Source organism: Galleria mellonella, unplaced genomic scaffold (genome assembly GCF_026898425.1).
Source record: "Galleria mellonella isolate WM207_F2 unplaced genomic scaffold, CSIRO_AGI_GalMel_v1 utg36, whole genome shotgun sequence".
NCBI lineage: Eukaryota > Metazoa > Arthropoda > Insecta > Lepidoptera > Pyralidae > Galleria > Galleria mellonella.
Window position 1 is genome coordinate 4,995,509 of NW_026442086.1, and position 25,541 is coordinate 5,021,049.

The 25,541-nt window shown below is 30.4% G+C and overlaps 1 protein-coding gene across 3 annotated transcripts in view; it reads right to left on the reverse strand.

The window, feature by feature from the left end:
- The window catches only part of LOC113520816 (mucin-1-like), a 353,173-nt gene that overhangs the window by 160,093 nt on the left and 167,539 nt on the right, over positions 1-25,541 (reverse strand). Inside the window, exon 2 of one of the 3 annotated variants that reach the window (XM_052897291.1) lies at positions 20,043-20,164. The exons of the other annotated variants lie outside the window; for them this stretch is intronic. Coding sequence (XP_052753251.1) covers positions 20,043-20,118 — 76 coding nt within the window. The 5' untranslated portion in view covers positions 20,119-20,164. The remainder of the gene's footprint in view (positions 1-20,042; positions 20,165-25,541) is intronic. 3 annotated transcript variants of the gene reach the window in all.

The window sequence follows — 25,541 nt, forward strand, 5'->3', positions numbered from 1 at the left end:
ATATTTCTCAGGACATCGATGATGATAAAAAGATCGTCACCCATTACTCGGATAAGATTGTAAGTATAATATATAGATATAATATTGCTATATATTAACCAACTCAAGTGACAACAGTCAGATAGTGTTTTAACGGATGATGACGAAATCGTAACCCGCGAAGCACCAGTGAGAGATGATAAATGAGGATAAAAGCCTTTGCATGGTTTGCGGAACTGCGTGGAGGTCGACCTTATAAGATATATTGCTAGAAATGATGTTTTTAGACTCGTTACTAATAATTCCTTCGCCTCAATCAGACAATGTTTGACTGTAGTCCAGAAGACTTAAAATTGAGTCCCAGCCTTAATTTATATCTTTTTTTAGTCATGTTCATTCATCGTCTCAGACTTGGGTGTACTCAGCTAGCTTGAGAACCAGGCGATTGGTGTGATTGTATGGCAATTAAATAATATATAATATATAAAAAAAAAAACTATAATCCAAATCCAAACATGAATAATAAATTCGCCGTCATTTACTCTCGCTGTTTAGTGCAACGGTTGACTGGTAAAGAATGTCATTAGTCATTAAGTACGCCCAATATACATATTTTAGTGTATGCAAAAATATAAATAAATAAATTCATGTTTGGATTTGGATTATTTGGAATATTTGTCTAATATTTTCAGCAGAATTGTCTTTCGTCAATATTGTTTGAAGTTATCAGTAGTTGTTTCGACCCGAAACAGATTTTATTCCTTTACATTACTATTGTAAAAAAAAAAAAACTATTAAAACTTTACAGTAAAAAAGTATAATAAAAAGTGCTCCAGAAAGAAGGAACAGGATTAATATGTGGTTTTATTTTATAAAATTTCCCGAATTAACATTATCCACCTAATAACCTGCGGAGACAAATTAACTTTCTTCTCGGACTATCCAGTAGTAACATACTCTAACTGAAATTAATAATAAATTGAAATATTTAATTATTGGATCGATTGCATTGTAAGTCCCATTAAAGAGTTAATGAGGTCTAGACATTCCTGACAAACATACAAGTAGTTAGAATAATTTATTATAGTTGTAAAAAGGTCTATCCAATCCAACCTCTATTTTTCTAAAATGTTTTGAACGTGATAGTCGCACTAAGTTATACTTACCTAGTTAACAATTTTCTATTGCCACCGTAAATAGTAGATACTAATCGAAGCAAGTATACCGGGTGTACGCAGATTTAGCACGGTTAGCAAGTCAATAGAGGGATGCAGTTAAAGATATGTAGATACTCGTTATAAACATTCTCGAGCACGCAAGCGAGCAGGTGTTCAGAGCAGTCAGGCGACGCGATGTGACGTTGTCAGGCGGTTTCCGGAGCTCGCCGCGACAAGGTTACATCGTGCTGAACTGATCTTTGATTAGAGATTTGTTAGTGTGGAGTACACTTTATTTACGGCCGACTACACTAAAAATGTTAGATACTCGGGTGGTGACTAGAAAGTGATCTAGTTACTGCATTATGACTTTAAAATATCTGAATAAGTCTCTGATAATGAGAAATTAAATCTGGTAGTTTAGGATAGTAGTAGATTGTTGTAAATCATTATCTTCCTGTTTTAATCTTAATTATTTGAAGTCGGCTTAATATGTTTTTATTTATATTATATATCTTAATAGATTGTCATTAATTCGTCCACGGTAATATCCTGATTTTACGGAAATGTTTGAATTAAGTAAAAAATAAAGGCATGGTGTACTGTCCATAGAATTTATGCACACAATAATGTTAGCTGATTGCGTGGTCTGCGGCTCAGGAGTGGTAGTGGGAACGTGCGGTTTGGATAACTCCCGTCATGCCATTTTGTTTAATTAGGTAGTATGTATACATAGAATATAATTTGATAACTATGTCAGGAGAGACCGACTGATAAACGGAACAGACATACAAAAAAACTGCAAGAAATACATGAATAAATAAATTTATGATTTTAATTAACTTTAAGAAGTAGGTTACCAATTTGTGTTTTGTATAGTTCGCAGTACAATTTGCCAATTGTCAACAGTTTTTGATTTTTTTTTTCAATACGGCGTAATTTTAATTTTTATCAATATCTTCTAATATCATGTTTTCAATCAGTGATAGTATATAATTACTTTATTACAGATCATATACAGTTATTTTTATATGTAAGTTCATAACTCATTTATCGCTGTTTTTACCAAATGATAAGCTGGTAATGCCATGAAGTCGTGCGGCATATTCATCATCATCATCATATCAGCCATCAACTGTTGCAACTGCCTCCTCCTTGGGGGGTTTTGCCAGTAATTGCCACGCTTGGCAGGCGGATCGGCAAATGCAGTTAAACTTTGGTGATGTTTTGAGAGATCATTAAATTCCCTCAGTTGCTTCTTATGTTTTATGTTTAAGTTTGCATTTCTTTAATAAAAATTTTATTATGCAATTAATAATAAAATAAATAAAAATATTTATAAGCTAAATGTGCACTGTAATCTATACATATAATAAAGTCGTAACTGATCGCTGTCTGTACAGGAAAGATATTTATTTATTTATTTATTTATGCTTTATTGACCACATTACAAAAAAATGTCTGGTACAAAAGGCGGACTTAATACTATATAGCATTCTCTCCCAGTCAACCTTTGGCTAAACAGAAATTTTAATATGCGGTGAAAAAAATTACAACACATACAATAAGATATATAAGAAAAACAATTATACGGAGGCTTTGAATGAATGCAATAGGACCTAAACAATAACTTTTAGTATTTTTGTCTGCTTGTCTGTAGGTTTATGCACGCTAATTTTAGAAACAACTTAATCGATTATAATGTGTCGCGGTTTGCTCCAGTTAATATTTAGTGTTTATTTCATTTCAATCGGTCATTAATAAAAAAGTTATATCAATCTAAAGAATCGCACATAAAATGCTAAAAAACAACCGATTAGTTGAATTGGCTGAAGCTCTTTTTACTATATGTATAAATTTTCGAAAATTTTGTCCACTCGTGCGAAGCCGGATCGGAGCGCTAGTAGATCATAAATTTAGAACAATTAATAGGTATACGAGTATATTGTAAAACTAATTGGAACTGAGATAATATGCAAATAGAATCACCGGGGCACTTTGTATTGTAGACATCGACACGGTACCATACACTGTTGCAACGGACAGACAGCTATTCCAATCAGACATAAACAAACGGATGCCGTGTTCGTTTAATGAAATTTAATATTAATAAATTACTGATATGTTTCATTTATGAATAATATTGTAGTTTAAGTAACTTATGTGTAAGTCTTATATTGTCTTAGTTACAGTATTCGGTATTATAGTGGATAAATTGAAATTACTATATTTTAAGAGAGTCTTTTACCAATGAAAGTGAATGTTTTTTTTAAATGGTGTGTGAATCACATTTATTGGATGTTTGCTTTTATCTTGTTTATTATTAGTAGTTAAAATACGTTAGTTAAATTTTGAATCTTGAGCTTGCCTTTTATAGGTACTCGTATCAGAATTAAGTTTGTATTGGTTTTTTTTAATGTATTATTTATTATTATTTTTAAAATACGAAACGTACACTTGATAATGTCAGAAAAATTCGTGTTTTTATATATCTTTTTTTTAATACCACTGTGGTGACAAACAAGCATACGGCCCACCTGATGGTAAGTGGTTAAATTTTATATATCATCATATACATGTACTGTTGCTGTGTGAACTTTCATATTAAAGCAGCGCGCTTGGTGCGGTGCGTTAATTTAAAAAAGTGCGTTCTTTTTTATTCATACTTTGTTGTGAAAAATGCGCAATTTTTTTATAAAACTGATAAAATCGAATTGCATGGATTTCTATTTTTATTTTTAATCAAATTGCAATTAATTTCATATTTTTTACTTACGTGATTTCGTCGGTGCGACAGTATCGGGATGCTTACCTGTAAAGAAGCAAATAAAAATTTATTATTTTTTTATACTTTCATTAAAACATATATCTAAAGTAGAAATGATGTAACTTTTTTTTTTAGTTTTTTTATACCACAAAAGTGGCAACCAAGTATACAGCCCGTCTAATGGTAAACGTTCACTGTAGCCTATGGACGCCTGCAACACTAGAGGTGTCACGTACGCGTTACCCACCCTAAAGAAACCTTAATATAGCCTTTTTTAAGACCCTGAAAAACCCCATATTGTAGTTTCTAGGGAAATTAAAATCACACATCTTACATCTGAAAATGGATTTTTTGTAATTTCATGTTTATGGTAAATTTGGCACATTTCCTTTTAAATTTAATTACTAGTAATGTTTGTAGTTACAGATTAAAAATAACAAAACATTTTTTATAATTACAGCAATCAGTTTCATCGTTGATTATGGTCAGGCAATTACAGAATTACATATACAAATTGATTTAACTCATGTCTAAAAATAGCCATTAGGTATTATTTGCAAACTGAGGATTATGAAACTATCTAGATTACAAAATATCTCTAACACCTAACGGGGAGGTCGACTTATTCCGTCACTAAGATAATAGCGGTGTAAGCCCAAGAACTAATCACGAAGGTGTCACAACACAAATAAAAAAAAAATAAAAAAATAAGAGTCACCTGTCACAATTCATTGTGTCGAAATTGGACACATGCGAACGCGCGGCCGTGATTAGTGCTAGATATTAAGTCATGTAAACCCTGGTTCACACTGTGACATAGTCACGTATTATAAAACACAACACGTGTATTTGATAATGTCACAAAAATGCGTGTTTTTATATACCACATTTATTTATATTAAATTCATATATTATTATAGTGTTACATCCATAATTAAGACAAATATGACAAAATCTGTCTATATATGTACGTATAACGGAAATTTTATAAACTATTATATTTGTGGTTTCTAATAATAAATTAGTAAGTTCATAAAATTTCTACTATATATACATATATAAACATTGGTAAAAAATAAATACAAGTTAAAAAAATATAACGAAACCTCGTAAAAATCTATAGTATAAATGTTAAAACTAAGCTAGTGGAGTATTTTTGGTTAAAATACATTTAAATCTATTTGATTAGACTTATAGTTAAAATATATAAATCTGTTTAGGTTACATGGTGTACCAAAGATTCTGAGATACTTACCTGAAAATAATTACCATTCATTGTTCGGCAGTCGTGTGAAAATCAGGATGACGCTATATTTGTTTATAAATTTCAAAATACTTACATTTTAATTATACCTACTATGTATATAATGTGTATCTTGTTGCGTCTTGATACTTTCAAAAATTTGCAATAATTTTGTACGTAATGTATCTCTATTATAGGCCACTAGTATTCAGACTCTCTATTGTAGTTATTTTTATTCCATCACTATTACAGCAGTATAATAAAAAAAAAAAAAACTCACTTCAGTTACACTCGACTATCACGTACTAGTCACTTGAAAGTTTGAATCGTGTGCACGCATCTTTATGACGATAAAAAACGCAAGTAATAACGAGTCGAAACAATCGCTCGGGCGGACAAAGAGAGAAAATCGCTGGACTAATGATAGTGATTTGCAGAGAGAGGCTGCTACCGAAATAGGGTTAGTAAAAACAACACAGCTGGCGCGTTTAGCTATTCGACAGAGTATTGTGTAACTGTGATTGTTTTGAATCATGTGATATTTAATGATATGTCACTTTCATAATTATGATTTTACTAAAATCAATATAATTTTATTCGTTAGTTATTTTTCGATGGTGTTGACGGCTAGAGATGTCACGTCTGTGTTAATGAAAGCCAAATTGTAGTTGTTTGACGACAGTAACAGATAAGAGAGATGAGCTCATACAAACATGGGCGATGTTACGTCCATGCTACTGTTTACATCAATAGGCAACGATTATCTCTTTCAATCAGGTGGGCCGTCAGCTTGTTTGCCATTTTTAATCGCATACTGGAGATTAGATAAATAAAGCCTTTGGAATAGCATTTATTTATGTACACGAGTATAGTATAAAATTTATTTCACTTATAAAAAATTTATTTCAATTATGGTAAAACCAGTCATTTTGAATTAAAAACTATATGGGTGAACTGATTTTGAAAAAAAAAACTCTACGTAACTAATATCTGAGATAAAAAAAGAATTTTCCAAATTGGTTAATAATTGATGGAGTTTTATGATAAAAAAAAAACATAATAAATTGCAAAATTTTTAAATCGGTTGAAACGTATATAAATTTTTCATCGGTTTTTTTTTATGTAAAAGAACGGTAAACGATCATGCGGTTCACCTGATGGTAAGTGATTACTCGTAGCGTAGCTCACGGATACCAACGACATTAGACTAGTTGCCAATACATTGCCGGTTTTGTTAAAAAGGTATAAATAATAAGCTTATAGTATTCTATGCTTAATATTTTACTACTAATTTGGTCTGGTTTAGCACAATTAGAATATATTTTTTTTCTTAAACATGCTTGGAAATATGAGCATTATTTTGACAATCTTCTTCGAGATAAATAAAAATTGTCGTACTGGCCAGATACATGCGGGTAGCGGCCGGCAAAAGTTGTATGAAAATCCATTCCTGTCGTATTTTGCGGCCAGATAAATTACTATGTAAACTCATATCTGTCCTGTAATTTAAAAATGGAATCACCTTTTACTTCAAAACATGGCTACCAAGGAGGTAACTAATAAAAAGTTTTATTTAAATTTCGAAATGGCTTGCAACTAGAAAGGTGTTTATTGAAAAAAAAAACAAAGGAACATTATGGCGCGTGAAAAATTATTATTATTATTGTTTATTTAATGTAAAAGAAAATGACAAAAGAGTTTAATAGCTAAAATATTTTTATGAAAGGTTTAACATTTTGATTATTAAGGGGATTAGTCCCTATGGTATCTTAATACCAAGATTGCTAATTATTTGAGTAATCCCTCAATCCGTACCTGTACTAATTACAATGTATTTGATAGGGGTATTGAAATAAAGGCATGTTCACAATAATGCGATGCGATCGCGCGTTGGCGGTATCTCGTTACTTTGGATTAGACGGGCCTCATTGAGAGATGTCGTACTTACGTGACACTGTTCTTAAATAAGATCGGCCGTTTTATAGACCCTTTTAAATAGGTGGTCATGTTGATACGTAGCATACATTTTTGTGAGAGTATATGTATTTTAATCACTTATAATAATTAAATAAAGGTAGCAAACAAGCATATAGCCCGTCTGATAGTAAAGGATTACTGTAGCCTATGGACGCTTGCAACACAAGGGGTGTCACGTGCGCGTTGCCCCTCCTTTATTTTTACTTTACATTTACTTTGCTTATACTAAAGAATTACTAATCGTGAAATAAAAAAAAAATATATATCCAGCTATTTTTGTAATGTTAAAGTTTAGCATTCAATAAATACTGTTATGAGCAAATAGAGCAATATACTTAACAGGGAAGTGCTATCGACGATTGGAATGCACGATATACAAGTCGCAAAAATGCTATTACCGTCCGCAAATTACGGATCGCACTCGCCTTGCACGATACGAATCGTTGACGACACGGTTCGTTCACATACCATTACAAAAACAACCCATTACATACTTTATTGTGATCGAAATAAAAACCAAATTTGATATTACACAATCAACAGGTTGTAATATATTTGTATACATAAGTGAGTGATAATCGACATAAGTTATGCAAATCTTTTCATAGGAATATGTCAGATAGTTTTATCACAGATTATATGATAAAAAAAACTATATACATATTTAACAACCTGTAAAATAATTATATTTTGCTTAATTTTGTTTTACAGAATGATAACGCACCTCTTGCCATTGTCAGAGAATTTATGCCTACATGCTGGAACTTACATGGTCGCGTGTAGTGTGGTTTTAGAAGAGTTTCCTCCCGCAAATGCTCAGACTGTGTTAGCCTATTAGTTAGCCCAGTTAGCCCATCATGATGAATTCATCTGGAATTAATCATGATAGTTTCCAGGGGGAGCCGCAAGGAGGTCGACCTGGTTGGGTATATTGCTAGCAATGGGATTCTCAATCTCCATTACTAACAATCCCTTTCCCCCTATATTATATATTAAAATCCAACCAGAAGAAGTGCATGTATAAAATTCTTTAGTATTTCTGTCACGAAGCAATTGCACTTACATGCTTAAAAATTAAATTACACATATAGTATCAGACAGAAGTGATTTAAAATTATACTGGATCTAGATTCTGAAAGTATTTTAGCAGTTATATTTTATATCAATTTGCGCTTCTAAACGTAGCTCATGGTTTGGTGAAAGATCTCACGAATGTAACTTTAATTAACGATGTTCTTAAACAAAAAATAGATTACAGGCACAATTGTTTCGTACTTTGCTTATGATCAGATATGAAGTTTTAACAATACAAATAGAAGTGACAAAAGTACAAAAACTCAAGTTTTATTTCCAAAAATTTGACTATTTTTCCAAAAGTCCTATCTTTGTTGGGATTATGATCATCATCTTTATATAATATACTAGCTGACTCGGTAAACGTTGTTTTACCATATACATTATTTCTAGAACTATACATGACAATTTATCATACTACAATTATTATATTCGATTGCCATCCTGCAACCCTATTGCAGAATATAAAAATTGCGATTAAAAAACAGGGATTGATCTTATGATCAATCTCTGTTTTTTAATCGCAATTTCGCAAAATTCCCAAGGGTGAAAATTTGAAGTTGCATGTATTTTTCTATACTAAATCATAATAAATTAAAAATAAAACATTCTGTCAAAAAACAATTTTTAGGGGTGGGTCACACTTATCATTAAGGAGTATGAAAAATAGATGTTGGCAGATTCTCAGACCTATTCGATATGCACACAAAATTTCATAAAAATCGGTAAAGCCGTTTCGGAGTTGTTTGGTAACAAACACCGCGACACGAGAATTTTATGTATTAGATGTTAATAAGTAATATTTTATAATTAAATAGTGTTCCATAAAAAATCCGACTTCAGTTGTAACAAAAACAAAATAATTGATATTTTGATTTAAAAACTAAAGTATTGAACTAATTTTAATACAATGTGTACAGTTTTTTTTTGTTTTAATAGACAAAAATCATAATCGGATCACAACTGACGGAGTTAACAAATATTAAAAAAAAAAAAACTTCTTTTTGAAGTTAATTGAAAATAGAATAAATGGGTAAAATAATTGTTTTTAAAGTTTTTTTTTTAGAAAAAATATTATTATTTTTTACAACAGCATTCTCAAAATTAAAACTCTTAGATTCGTTATATAATATATCTTATTCATAGACTATTGACGGTACATTTTTCAATATGCTGTAAAGCTTGTTATCTCAAATAGTTAAAAAAAAATTCTTATAACCGGTAAGTATTAACTGCAAGCATATTTTAAAGGCATTTGCGTTTCGGACGTGGCGCGGCGCGTGTCCAATCCTCATCGTACTAAATTATACATCGTTGTTAAAATCATCTGTTTTATTGCATCGTGAAATGCAATACGAATATATACATATATATATATATATATATATATATATATATATATATATATATATATATATATATATATATATATATATAGGTATATAATAATAATTCTAAAAAATCGTTAATATATTATGCAAATGCTATGTAAATTTATTGGAATGTTCATTTATATTTATACTTATTTATTATTAATTATATTACTTATTATAGTATTATAAAGAGGTAATTTTTGTGTGTTTGGATGTTCAGGCTAATTTCTGGTACTAATGATTTGATTAGAAAATTCCTTCACTGTGTACTTTTTATTATGGTATATTATATTATATATTTTTAATAACTAATCACAGTAAATGTAATTGAAGTTGCACCCGTGCGAACCCAGAGCGAGTCGCTAGTATATTATAAACGTTGTCGCATTAGATGAGACCTTTAATGGTATAGTTGTAGAAAATGAATAAATAAATAATTATACATAAAGGAATGTCAGGAAAGAACAGTCTGTTTCTTAGACGAGACGAAAATGAATATTCGTTACGTTATATACGTTTTCGTTAGTATACGTATGAAAAAGAACAAGACGCTGAATGTTGCTATCTCATTCTATTTCATGGGACCGTTAACGATAACGTATCCACTTATCAATAAATTCGTTGCCACTCTGTCTAGAGATAACGGCCAGATGGATTCTAATAAATGAGGTGTCGTTAGCTTTAATTACGGGAGTGCTATAGGTTAAATGACGTCATTATAATATTTAATTCATAATTTGAATTGAATTAATTCTACTTTTTTTATATAATATTCTATTTTTAAATATTATCTAGTCATTCGCAACGAATGATTCGGAAATTAGTTTGAAACTTTGATTTAGAAAGGTCAAAGACCTATTAAAACTTGATAATAATTTCTTTAACATTATACTTACACGTGCCATTGTGATGAAGTGATATTTGAATATCATCATCATTATGATCATTTTAGCCGCTAATTGTCCGCTGCTAAACATAGGCCTCCTCAATAGACTGTCATAAGAAATAGTCCCGAGCCATTTGCATCTACTGACTCTCTGGAATACATACGAGGCGACACACTACACTGCGACTGCGTTAAATAACATAAAAAAAATATTAAGCATGAAAATAAACACGTATTAAAAACGCCATGTAGATCATATTACAAAAAAAGATAAGCCAATAAAAACGTTCCTAAATCGATAATAATTCACGTTTACAATATTTTAACGTCTTCATTGACACGAAAGAAAATATTCTTGTAATTGTATAACAGTAATAAAATGTTCGACGTGCAGAGGTTTTCACTATTTGTGACACAATAACAGTCAATACCACATCCCTAGAGGACTACGATATAATATTTATAATAAAATTATTCTATGCTACAACGAAGAAACAGCCATGATATAGTAAATTTGCGTAATTCTAAATGGTTCAATATTATAGTGCTGCACCAATACGATAGAGTAATATCGATTTAAAATTAACGGAAGCTATTTATTATTTTATTACTGTAATATAACGACTAGAAATATATAGCAATATATTAAACTTTTGATAATTGAAAAATCAGTATGAATGAATGAGTATACTTTATTTGCGTTATACAATATAGGGAAAAAACAACACAATTAATAAATATAACGATACAATTGTATAAATACAGTAAGGCGGTCTTATTGCTGAGAGCAATCTTTTCGAGACAACCTTAGGGTAATGGACTAATTGTTGTACAAGTAGGTATTGTATAATTAAGAAAATTAACAGAAAAAAACATTAAGGAAAATAATTTTAAGTATTAAGTATATATAAATATAATAGTCAAATTAAGTAGTTTCCTCCTTTAGAGCACATATAATATACATATAATACATATATAATACACAATAGAGAACAGATAATAGGCAATTCGCCGAGACACTCGTTTATTGATCTAATCTATTTAAATAATTACATTTATATTACTTCATAATTTTGAAATTTTTTATTAGCTGTAAAATTCTATGTAGATATGTAGAATATTTGTTTTATATTTGTTATTGTGTTTATTTGTGTTAATACTCTATAAAATTTAATGGTCATACCAACGTAGTGACGAGTCGAAGTTCGGATACGAGATCTCATATAAACTTAATAGCTGATTCACAAGAACAAGGAACACAATTGTACGAGTACTTTAAAAAAATTTACGATGACAGTATTTGTTGTAGCGTTTCGATTACAAACTTTATCCCAGATGAGCACGAGGTGAAATAATCGAATTTGTGTAAACAAAGCACTTCACTATGCATTAATAAAGTCATATTCCATGACGGGCGCTATAAGACCTCAGATTTACACCGAACATAAGGGCCCCACATAAAAGTCGATATAAACGCGTTTTTATCGATACCCGCAATCCGCGGCTCGTTACCGCCTCGATAATTTCTTCATTTCATATTATTTCATAGTATGGTGTCCCCTCACAAACGGTGAACCAGTTATTTTTATTATTACATAAAAACGGCCGGACGAACGCGTTTTTTTTTTTGGTAATTAAAGAAAAAGCGGCGTCGTTACAGCCAATAATAAAAACCAATTTCGTATTTTATAACTCGACTAATAACGATACATGATGTATTTGAACTTAATTTGTACGGTGATTTGACTACCGGATTTTAAGGTAATCTGCAGTTTAGAGGTCAATGGTCCGAGAAATCATTTTCTTATTGCTTGCATATGTCGTAATTAAGATATCTCTATCGATACATGCAATCAGTGTAATTGCGTATTTTGTAGCATCGAATTAAATCAGAGTGAAAGTGGTGCAGTGCAACGCGAATCGATATATTTGATTAATGTTGCTATTCGAAATATTATCGACAGTGATGTCATTAGTTACAAATAGCATATTTTGAGTTACAACCTTTTACATTTAAAATAGATCATTATACATAAACATTCTGTGATAAATTATTGGCTTATACATTTTAATATATTTTATAAGTGTAGTAATGGCATATTATTTCATCTGTGGTAGTGTTGTTATATATTCGTAAACAGATAAAATTATATCCTCGATACACAAAATTATTTGTGGCAACATATTTGAACCTTAAATGTGAATAATTTATACATAGATGTTGAATGTTGGGCATCAAAGCGTAATCTTATAATAATATTGATTTCAAAAGTATGTTTGTGAGAAAATTTATTTTACCGATTACCAATTTATATAAGGAAAAATAATAAACAAATAGTGTAATGGAGTATTAACAGTATTTGACAGGTAACAAGCGGTATAAACATAAATTTCAAGAGAATGATCTGAAATTAAACTGCATAGTTAAACTGCTTACTGCTACCACAGATAATATAATACTATACTAGTACTGCTATTAAAATAAATACTGGTCATTTATCCTATTTATTAGAATAAATAGGATAAATGACCAGTATTTATTTGCTTAAGCTTGTGTTAATTTAGAAATTATAAAAGTATATAAGTGTACGAGTACATACAAGTACAACTTTTTACAATTAAAACTGTTCTATTTTCCGACTTAAGTCCAATTTTATATTTATAATGTACTTCTTAATACAAGTGATGGATCAACTCGAAGTATGGGAGATAGAACTAAGAATGAATGTACAGAGATTATTGTAATAATTAGACACGCTGGGAGTTGGCGGAGCGAAATTAAATGTTGTATTGTAAATTGCAAAGATTGACATAATTGAATGGATAATCATCGATTTTGCTCGTTTGTGTTTAGACCGTTTGTTATTATCTATACTCTATATATATAATGTTAATGTAAATAATAAAATATAAGATTTAACGTAAAACCAATCAATATACATCACTATTTGATTTTGATATATATGTATGTATATATAAATATATATCTCAAAAGAGCGTGAACGATAATGAAAACCATTAATTCACTGATTCAACACTATCAATAACAGCAAAGACGTTCGATACTGGCATTTCCATTGATAATGTCACTCAATAAAATAGCGACGAGAGGCGTGGCTCGTGCTCCTCCCACGCGCGTATTACCAATGCAAATAAACTTAAATAGTAAGCGGATCCAATACGATACATTATTGTCGAAATATATTTTAGGGATGCTTTGTTTTTTTGACTTTAATGTGACTTTTACTGTGTAATGTATTGATAACGTAGATTAATGGCGACCACATATCACTATTCGACAGCATTCCTTATATTGTTTATATGACAGTGTTGATTAACTGGCCACTAATAAAAGTCAACGGAAAATTGACTATTATTTGAAAATAGAATAACAATTGAAAATATAATAAATGAAACGTTCAAAAAGAAACTATATATTTTTTAATTAATTTCTTTTTAGTTACTGTTAGATTAAGATCCCGCTGCTGATTTTTACAGGCATAAAGATTTTTTGTGAAATTTTGCTTAAATAGAAAATGAGTGAAAACATAATACAATCATACGGGTTGTCTGCTTTCCATTAGCTGTAACCCGTGTGAAAATAATTAAGCTTTTTTAGTCTTTTCTTTTATTAGAATATTATAAATTTTATAAAAAAATACTGATAAAATGGGACTAATAGATAATTTAGAAATGTAATATAAAATAAATTTAACACACAAATACTGTTCTTATTCAATTATACGCCATACAGTGGTAATAATATTTTGAGTATTGCATAAATATTTGTACTGAAGTACGGTAATATAAGTAATACAAGAATCTATGTCTAGCTATATGTATACTTATATATTTCGTTTTAATATTCAATATACGTAGTATAGATATATAAGTATAAATACTACCCACGCCTGGTCATTGTTGTTTGCTATTGAAATTCACCAGTGGTCAAAATTAAAAACAAGTTTTTGTTACAGACACGCATCATAAAAAATATATTAAGGATCTGAAAAATAAGATCGAAAATTTTATTAATGTGATGTACGAAATTAATGTAACAATATATCACTTTATAATTATATTGAAAGCGTTTATTGAATAATCAATTTTTAATAATGTATTCGAATATTTGGAATATGCTTATCGATGACCGGCGCCAGAAGTGGACCGCCTTATTGAATAATTTGTCGATAAAACTGTCGATAGTATTTAAATACATTTTCTTTTTTTTTAACTTGGGTTTTAGCTCGGATACATTTCCTTTGAATACATAATGTTGCCCACCTATATTTTGTTTAAACTACTATTTGTTATTATATTATTTACCTATTACTCTATCTATACGCATAAAATCGTTTGTCATAATTAACTATCAATTCACAGCCAAAACTATTACATCTCGAAAGCCGAAATTTGGAACATAGATTTATTTTATAAAGTAATTATCTATCTACTATTTAAGAAGAATTTTTGAAAATTTTAACTTAAAGTCGAAACCATGCCAGTGAAGCCGCGGGCAACAGGTAGTAAAATTATAAACTAGTAGTTTTTACGTACTTCACACATATTATCGAGATATATCGATTAATTGTGATACAAAAATTGATTATATCCTTCAATATACAAAATATAATAAATAATTTGCCATAACATTACAGTATCAATATTTTTCTTGTAATCTTATCAATAAAAAAATCATCGTGAATCATCACTTGTAAAAATCAACATATCCAGACTGACTTTATTAATGTGTAACATTGCACGAATCATTTAAAAGAGTTTTATTATTCATCTTAAAATTTTTATAAAAATATTTAGAATTACTAAATGACGATGACTTCAAAATCATGAAGTATCGTAAAAATCATAGTGTGAAACTTTCTCGAGTTAATCTTATATGAAATTATTAAAATTATGTCTTACGTAATAAAAACATAAGTGACGAATACAGAAATTTGAATTTTAACAAGAAATAAATTTATTTTTAATTATATATTTGGCTTTCAAGTATCTATATCATCATCTTCATATCCGCCATTAACTGTCGACTGATGAACAAAAGCCTCTCCTAGGAGGGTTTTCCCAATAGTTGCCACGCTTGCCAGGTGGATTGGCAATCGCAGTCAGGCTTTGGGGATGTTTTAAAAGGGACTCTGCTGTCTATCCCTCGCTCTCCCTTAGTCGCCATTTACGACACGCATGGAAAAGGAAGGGGTGGCCTATTGTATGCCGGGACCACACGGCGATATACTAAATACAGAAGGATATAAATTACTTAAACTTCAAATAGAAATGCCTGAAAAAATGAATTATAGCAATTCAATTATATTAAAAAATAAATAAATAAATAAACTACATCGTAAAATTGTTCAAGTACTAATATATAATTTAGTAAGACTGTTATTAGAGATAATAACTAATATATATTATAATAGGTATTATATTTGGTTAAAATTATTATTAATTAGATTTCTAACAGTAACGTTATAAATTTGAAGTTACAAATTAATATAGATAAAGCTATCTCGATTTTATTATGGTAATGCTTTCAGTGCCTATACTTTAGTATAACAAACTGAGGTCGCATTCAAATAGGCCCCTAACTGGGCTTCGAGACTTAGTTCATTAGTGGACCCCGGTTATATACTGTTTTATTATGCGAAGGTATAAATAAATTAGATTAAATGGAGGCTAGCCAGTAAAACTTTGCGCAGGGTATGGCAACACTGATGGGTTTACCATGTTGGCAGCGAGGCGTGGTATGTACCTAATTTGTATTGAACTATACGAACTATTTATCGTTTCATTTGAATCTGTCTTAGATTAAGGACTCGCTATAATTCTTAATCTAAGCAATTTATACACGACAGGATTTTTAGTTTAAAAATCGAATAAATTTTGCTTTGATGATTTTGATTATATTAATACGAGTATGTTATTTTTCTATCTGTATATGGCCGTCTTTAAATAGTATAAAATGAAGTCGTTCTAGGCGTTTGTTTGTATTTTGCTTACTTTATTTAGACAGTCATTTAGACATTTTTTACGGAAGGATTGTATTGCACGCCCTAATTTACACCCGAAAGAAGAGTATATTTTTCACTATAATTAGGTAATTACAACAAATGGGCAAATAAAAAATCTTCTAATATGTTTATATAAATTGTTAGGATTAATTATGTGATACTTATCAAATATTTGGCAATATAGTAAATATTGCATGCCAAAAATGCACGCAAATGGAAATATCTTATTTTTATTTTTTAATCACTCATATAGTGTGATTTTTCTTGTCAAGTTCATCAAACTCCTTCAGCATCTATACAAGACATGGAGGCAGTGAACCTCGCCACGCGACATATTCATTGTTTTATTCAAAATTACATAATTGCAGCGGCTTTCTTGAAGCGGTTGTATTTCATGGCACTTACACATTGCGGTATTTTGACTGCGATGACTGTTTGAACTTTGTTTTAAATTACTTAATTTGAATGATTGTTATGCCATAAGAAAATTAGCTTGGATAAAAATTTAAGCTATGATAGTCATTCTTTAAACTTGAAAATGTTCGATAAAAAAGCGACTCAGTTTTGAATACACTAATCAATGAATAATGAGACGTTTCGTTGATGTATTAGATTTTAAATTGTTTGATTTCGAACACGGAATCGTGATTCTCCAAATAAATTACCACAAAATGGCGGATTTAATTGTCACAAATTAATATAGTACGTAAATTAGTACAGTACATATGACGCTCTTGAACCAACAAACGAGTAAATCTTATCTATTGTAAAAAAGCAAAAATAATTGCAAAAATTCATTTAGAAACATTTTAATATAATCGTGTAACATAGTCATAAATAAATCAGACGAATTGAGAACTACCTTCTTTTGCGAGTCGCTTAAAATAAACAGTCATTAACTATTAGATCATTTACCCAATAATGGGTTAAAAATATTAATCGCACAAAGTGGCTACAAATGGTATGAAATAGTACCAATTTGGACGTGTGAAGTGCAGTTATTTCGGCTTTAATTGGCAAATTATTGATAGTATAAAGTGGAAATAGTTGGGAGTAGGCGTGCGTGAAATGTAGAGGTAAATTTTAGTGCATTCTTACGATAAAAAGTAATAATGTTCCGTTAAAATAAATGTAATGTAATAACTGGATATTGATTGAGATTATTACTATATTTACTTCAATGCAATGTATTGTACTAATGAAAAAACCGATTCCTATAGAGACAAATATAATGTAAGTACACAAATATATAAAGATTTATAGAGTCCGATGTAAATTAATTGTTTTTGTAACTGATTTGATGAGATAGGGAATAAAAAATTTGTAGTATATATAATATGTGTAAAAAAAAACAAAAATGCAACAATTAGGTTTGCAATCAAGTTTTTTTGATCAATTGAAAATTCTGATTGGAATGTATTAATCTTTGCTTCAATAACCTAACATGCTCATATAAGAACTTTATTTGCTGCTAGCTTTTACTTGTAACTTCGTTCGCGGGACCGGAATATTTTAATTGACCACTTAGTTCATTACATCTTAATAATAATAGCCTATTTGATTTTTAAATTATTTATTTACAAATTGCTCACTACACTTACAGTTTCCCAAAACGCGAGGTGAGGCACAGTTTCATTTTACAAACTTAAAGATTTTAAATAACATTTAATAAATCTATCTAATTTGTCCTATGTACTATATATAACTTATGTGCTTTACCACAAATAGTACGTGTACATCAAATGTTATGACGATTGGTTGAATTTTTAAGGCGTCAAGCGGTAATAAATAAAACTCATTTTATGAATTAATATATAAAATATTCTACGTTTAAAATAAGGATATGATCTATCCTTGTACCAATTTTAATTCACATCCATTTAATAGTTTTTAATGAAAGACTATTAAAGCTGACAAACATTCTCAAAAACTTTCGTATTTATAAAAATACTAGGATTACTGTAGAAGCGTTAACATATAGATTGTTTCTAATGTGAATTTAACAAGAACAAACAGTTCATAAAGAACCGAAAAAAATCAAAGTCGTGCGCGGGCGCACGGAAGATGTATGGAAATGGCGCACCTGCCACGCCGCGCCACCCACTGCGCGTGATAAACGGGTGCTCAGTTAGACAACCTCTTGTTACCAACTACCTGTTACTACTGATTGCCAGCTACTTTTTCAGTAGTTTTACTTGTTACGTAACAACTGAATATTTGTTTAGCGGTTCGTATATTCACACGTTTTTAGGGTTCCGCTCCGAAAAGGTAGTGGTCCGTCTTTCATTTATCACAGCTCTATATTTCATTAGACTATTGAGAAATAAGTGCAAAGTTGACTGGAAAAAATCCCTTCAATGGATAAGTACTTGTAATCTTGTGTTAAAAAAATTGAAATAAAAAATATATCTTTATTTTTTAAATAAGAAAAGAATAAACACATTTCTATATAGATAAATTTATTCCTCACTTGCATAATAAAAAAAAAAACGTTTTAAACTAAAAAAAAAAAACAAGAACATATTTAGAGATTTTAAGTCCGGGACTCCCAGAATGTGAGTACAACTTGCACTTGACGGGTTTTTTTATTTGTTTATTCATATCTAACAGCTTATTGATACCAAGATAACTCTATTTGACTTTCATTAGTGAACAAGCATGTATTTGTGGTCTATATAATATGACCACCCAGTGACTGCTGCATATTAGGCACAGATATGTAATTCAATATTGCACTATAGCTGTTCTTATTCTTGAGGGGTTTATAATTAAGCCATAATTAAGCAGAAGAACTGGTGTGCGTAAGTAAATATATAATTTCGAGGAATATTTAGTGATAATCATAGGTACTTTCATAAAAAAATGATAATGAAATTGCATGTACAAACAATCCTTGTAGTGTTGGAATGTTCTTAAAAAGTAAATAGATTTATCTGGTAATTTCTATTATTTGTTGTGTCGAAAACTACTTGTGTGTTTATACGTGAGGACCAAAAAGTGCCGAAATATAAATTAATTTTTTTTTTTTACAATGAAGTAAAATCAAGGAAAAATAAAAGAAAATTCAAGTTCTATTGATTACTGTTATAATTTGACATAGCCATAGTATGGCACGATTTTATCGTCGCGATATAATAATAGAAAAGAAAACTTTTAAATGCTTTTAATTATCCGATATCGTGGAATTGCACAGTATTGTTATCGAAAAATAAAAAGTCTGCATACAATTAAATATATATTGCTTTTGTATTATATTGTGACGAGAAAATCACGTCATGCCATAATACAATAAACGCAAAAACACTTTTTAGGTCATGATTCTCCCATTACAGCATTTCAAAGTAGTAATTGCCGAGTTTCTCTCGAGTTCTTCTCAGCAGATAGCACGTTTACATTCCGAACACATATAATCGATAAAAGTGACGTATGAAAAGAGATTATAAACAAGTCTATTTTAAATAAAGATAATTTGTACTCTATTGTATGAAATAAAAATGACAATAAAATTGTGCAATGTGCTTTTTTACGGGGTATACATAGGGTTTGCTGTACGGGTATACCTGAGTAGCACCATGCTGGCCAGACGACCGGTGTCTCAGCGTCCAGGGCGCGGCGGGACGTCAGCGAGGCCAGCATCAGATCGGCAGCTCATCTGCCGTGGCCCGCCCCAACATCGCAACCCCTATGGATGAAGGACAATGCACGATGAGGCGATATGAAGTCTAATAAGGTTAGTGAATTTACATGGCTTTTATTGTATATGAAAGCTAAATAATTTAAAATTTCTATATTGTTGATAAGGATAATAAGCACATTAGTCTTTACGTATCCAGAGAAAATATACTCGTAATATCAATAATATTTTTATTATGTGGCTAAAAGTAAATCAAATAATCGTTTAGTATCGATAATTAATCAATAGTTCAATCGGGACTACAAATAATCTTATAAACAGTAGTATTACCGATTAATAATTCGGTAATAGATTTGATTGATATAATCGATTTTATCAATAGTTTTAATAAAATAATACAGTTTATTATATATAATTTAAACAGTATATATTTGAACATACTATCGATGTCATTGCTTAAAATGTCGATTAAAATCGATTGTAGTAAATTAAATTACGTAAAGCTCCATAACGATAATATCAATTTAATCCTACGATCGATATAATCGACAGGCCAATAGATATTTAGGTTTATTTTATGTGAACGCTACTATTAATTTATAATTTTTTTTTTGTTAACTCGTATTTTTGTAGCTTTGTGTAAAGCGCCTTGTATCTATATTGTTGCTATTTGTGAAAACCTATTAGTGGCTTATTTTGTTATCCTAAAACTGTATCTATTTGCTGTAGTGTAGCCCTGGTTTTCCTATGAATAAATAAATAAATAAATAAATAATCTATACCTAACTGTTTAATATAAGGTAATATTGAACTGGATAATAGCGTTCTCTACCTGAAGAACTTTCCCAAAGAACTAAGTTGAAACATGAAACTAATTTTTAAGCCTTTCGCCCAAAGTACACGGTGTCTCAATCAATTTACTATGAAAGTGTCAAATTTTTTTTTCGATTTACAATTTCTCATTACAGTTTACAGCTTTACATCTAGTCTAGACTAGTCACCTTTTATAAAAATGTCTAATATAACGTCTCGAAATTTTAGCAAAAGTTTAACTATGACATCGGTTGAATTGCTTGGCAGCGATTGGCTTTTGATCTTACGCTAAATAACTCCATGTACTTAGTATTGTCGAGTAAACATAGTTGGAAATCATCATGACAGACGGTATTCATTAATCTTATTCTCTATATCGAACAAAAAAGATTTACTACTTATTTTTAATTCGGACCCAAGCATGAGCTAATAATAAAACCAACAATCGCGACTTCCGTTCTAAATTGCAATTATTATTACTACATAACAGTGTTTATATTACGTGTTATTATTGAATAAATTGTAAAACAGTCGGCATACCTAGCACGCTAGATGCGCATTAGTATCGAATCGATTTAAATTAAATTCGTCAATTCGGTTCAAGTTCGTGCGCCGCCAATGAACCGCGGCGAGGCACCTCAAAAACGTTCGTACAATGAATTCAAAATAGCACCTGTGATTGGGAAAAACTAGCTAGTGTTTTTATTATTTCTTTTACGATATTTATCGATTTAGGTGCCGGGAAACTGGAACGGTCGCAAAGAGAGAAATCGATTTTCTACGGTTCAGATGATCTATCGGATGCTATCGATGTCTGAGGTTGATACACTATTTTTTATATCGATTGTATCAAATATAAGGAGCTAGTGATGTCGGGTTACGAAAAGGCTGACTCACTAAAAATATTTACTTTTATCTCTTATGCTTCATTTATAGAGTTTGAATAGAAACATTATTGTTAAAATTTTTTTTGGATTAATCAATTTACCTATTTTAAGTTTCTAAACAGAAATAAGTAAGACGTAAGTCAACGTACTATGTACATTATCATTAACTAAATAAAAAAAATATTGATGAGTTTTTGAAATTTCTTGATAGATGTAGAGAATTGAAGAAACTTGAAGAGTGCAGATATTTTTTCAATAATCTAATATAAATATTTATTTTATGGAATAATTTTTCCAATGATGTAAATAACGCTTTCTTAATGTACTTAGATCCGTGATAATGGTCAAATTTAAACGGCCAGCAGGCGTTCTAATTCTAAATGCGCGGCCGCTAGGTGTGTTCTTAATACACGCGCCCGCGCCACGTCTATACCCGCGAGGCATTTTCTCGTTGATTCTAGGGTTGTCACTTATTACATTCAATTTATATATATATATATATATATATATATATATATATATATATATATATATATATATATATATATTTTTTTTTTTTTTTCTTAAAGTAATAGTAGTCTTGATCGACGCAATCAGAAGATAGGGCCAATTGTGTTCCATTTATCTATATCGCATATTTTGAAAAGAGAATCAAAACTTTTAAGGTATTTCCTGTTTAAATAGAATAATGAAATTTGGCAAGAAGCAATGTCAATGCTAAGTCAAGTTGATGTATTTGTATGGAACTCTCGTTGCATGAGTTCAGCTTTTTATCCTATAAAGTACCTCTAATAATCTAATTAAATATATACTAATAAAGATTTTAATGTAAATATCTTAATTAGAACTCAAGTGTAAGTTATAATTAAGATTTATATTACCAAGAATTTTCAAAGAAATAATGAAATATGAAAAAAATATTGTTTGGGTTACATTATAATTGCAAATAATTACCACCTGTCTAGAATAAAACTCGCATAAAAAAAATTATAGCTCGAAATATTTAACATGAAATCATAGTAACGTTGCGCAGCCCTAATAGTGCGCCAGGTGGCGCGGTCGTGCGCCGGAGATCGTAAACTCGGTTGCACTCGTCAATTGCGAGCAATTGCGCCTTTTTTCCGTATGGCCATTAGAGAAGACACGCGAACGTTTGGGTGACACCAGCTGCATACAGCGGGATTTCTGAATGTAAATAAAATCATAATTACTAATATTATAAATGTGAAAGTGATAATCAATCGTTATAAAATTAAGTATACATGTATCATTTGGGGTGGAGAAGGACAGCTTTGTTCTTCATCTGTCATCTTTTTATCCTGGTTTATCATCCCGACGTAACGGAGACGATGATGATTATACGAATGAAGTCTAGTGTAAAGAATAGTAATTTATATCTTCCTAATATTATTATTGTGAAAGTGAGTTTGTTTGTTATCTCGTGCTATCTTAACGACCCTATTAATTGTTATGAAATGTAGTACACATGTATCATTTGAGGTGGAGAAGGACAGCCTTGTCCTTTATCTGTCATTTTCCATCTGTCATCTTTTTATCCTGGTTTATCAACAATCCTGACGTGACAGACGCGATGACGATTATACGAACGAAGTCGAGTGTAAAGAATTTGTAATTTATATCTTACTAATATTTTTATTGTGAAAGTGAGTTTGTTCGTTATCTCGTGCTATCTTAACGACCCTATTTATTGTTATGAAATGTAGTACACATGTATCATTTGGGGTGGAGAAGGACAGCCTTGTCCTTTATCTGTCATTTTCCATCTGTCATCTTTTTATCCTGGTTTATCAACAATCCTGACGTGACAAACACGATGACGATGATGCGAACGAAGTCGAGTGTAAAGAATAGTAATTTATATCCTACTTATATTATAAATGTGAAAGTTTGTAAAGATGTCTCTATGTTTATTACTCAACCACATAGCATTAATAGCTGAACGGCTACGAATGAAATTTGATACATGAGCAGGTAATATCCAAATTAAACATACGGAATACTTTACATAACGATACACGTGAGCAATACTGTGCGAAGATGCTATAACACATAAATAGGATAAATTTTACAAAATGCTGAAATTAAACTTTTTAGATTATTAACAAAAACCCATTTTGTAAAAAAAAAACTTGAGCTTATACAAAAATTTTAGTATTAGAATGCTAACTTGAGAGTTAGAGGCGTCGTTATCTTAATATATGAGGCTCAAAATAGTCTTTTTCGAATTTATGTTTTTTTTTTTAATATCTAATTCACTTTTTTTACGGATGTATCTATATCTGTTGTTATTTGTATGCTGTAAGTAAAGCATATAAATTATATATCTATCTATCTATCTATTCACTGAAAATGATACTAATAATTTATATTTCACTCTATATTTACCTATATTACTAATGTGCTATTAAGTATTATACAGAGAGACAGCTTCAGGCTAATCTACATAAACGATTTCTCTACTACCGCGCCACCTATACTTATAAAATTATATATTTTTACATCACCCATTGGGACAATGACGAATGATTTCGTTATAGATAACAGTATCATTACAGTTTGCACACGATTTATGATATAGAAACTAAATGTCAATGGGTTTTTGCATAATATTCACCGCTTAAATGTATATTAATTGTAGTTGTAATAGATTATATATGCTCTAGGCTAGGTTTTATATTGAACAATGTACAATTTAGATTTAAAAAATAATGATTACGTCATTTCACGTAAACTCTGTTTTCTGTGAGTTCTATACCTCATTATCATCATTAGCCATTAGCTGTCCACTGCTGAATGATCGTCTATGATCCTGTTGGGTGCTTTGAGCTTAGGTGATCGGTGGACGTCCACTGCCTCTTTTGCCTTCGACAGTAACTATCACTTATCTTGTTACATGCTCTTCACTCTCAAAAGATTACTCTTTTGATTTGATTTTATGATGATGATATCAGTCCTTAACTGTCCACTGCTGAACGTAGGCCTTCTCCATAAGGAGGGTTTTGCTAGTAGATGACACCCTTGACAGGCGGGTTGGCAACTGCAGTTAGGGTAGTTCTATATATTTCTTGTGGTCCTTCGAGCCAGATATCTTGAAAGTGTAGGTGTAAAGGCCTTGCAAATTGTGACTTTTTATTTTAGAGGACAATAAAGGTTTTGTGTATTTAATACTAGGTGAGTATCGTGCGGCTTCGCTTGTGATTGTATCGTCACGTTGAATAACTAACTAACCTTTCACAAAAAATGTGTTATCAAATGTGAAAATGTTTTTTCCAAAATATTAGCATTAATTACAGAATTTTTTTTAATGGACGATAATGAAATGGTACGCTATCACTATACGCCGGTGGGGCATCATTGAGGGATGATAGGTGACGATAAAAGCAGATCAATTACCCCATCATGATGAATTCCACTAGAATTAACTATGATAGTTTCCAGGAGGAACCGTATTGAGATTAACCTGATATACAACCCTGTATCAACGGGGAAGTTAGACCCCATTATTAACAATCCCATTCATTTTGTTATATTTGTACAGATGTGTTACATATACAGATAGATTTATATATATTATTTTAGTTATACAGATAGATACAGGCAGGCCTATAAAAGTTACAAGATATAGATTGTTTACATTATAAATGTATATTGATCGAGTATCACGCTGTATAACAATGTCTGTGTAGAAAGCGGTGCCAATTACG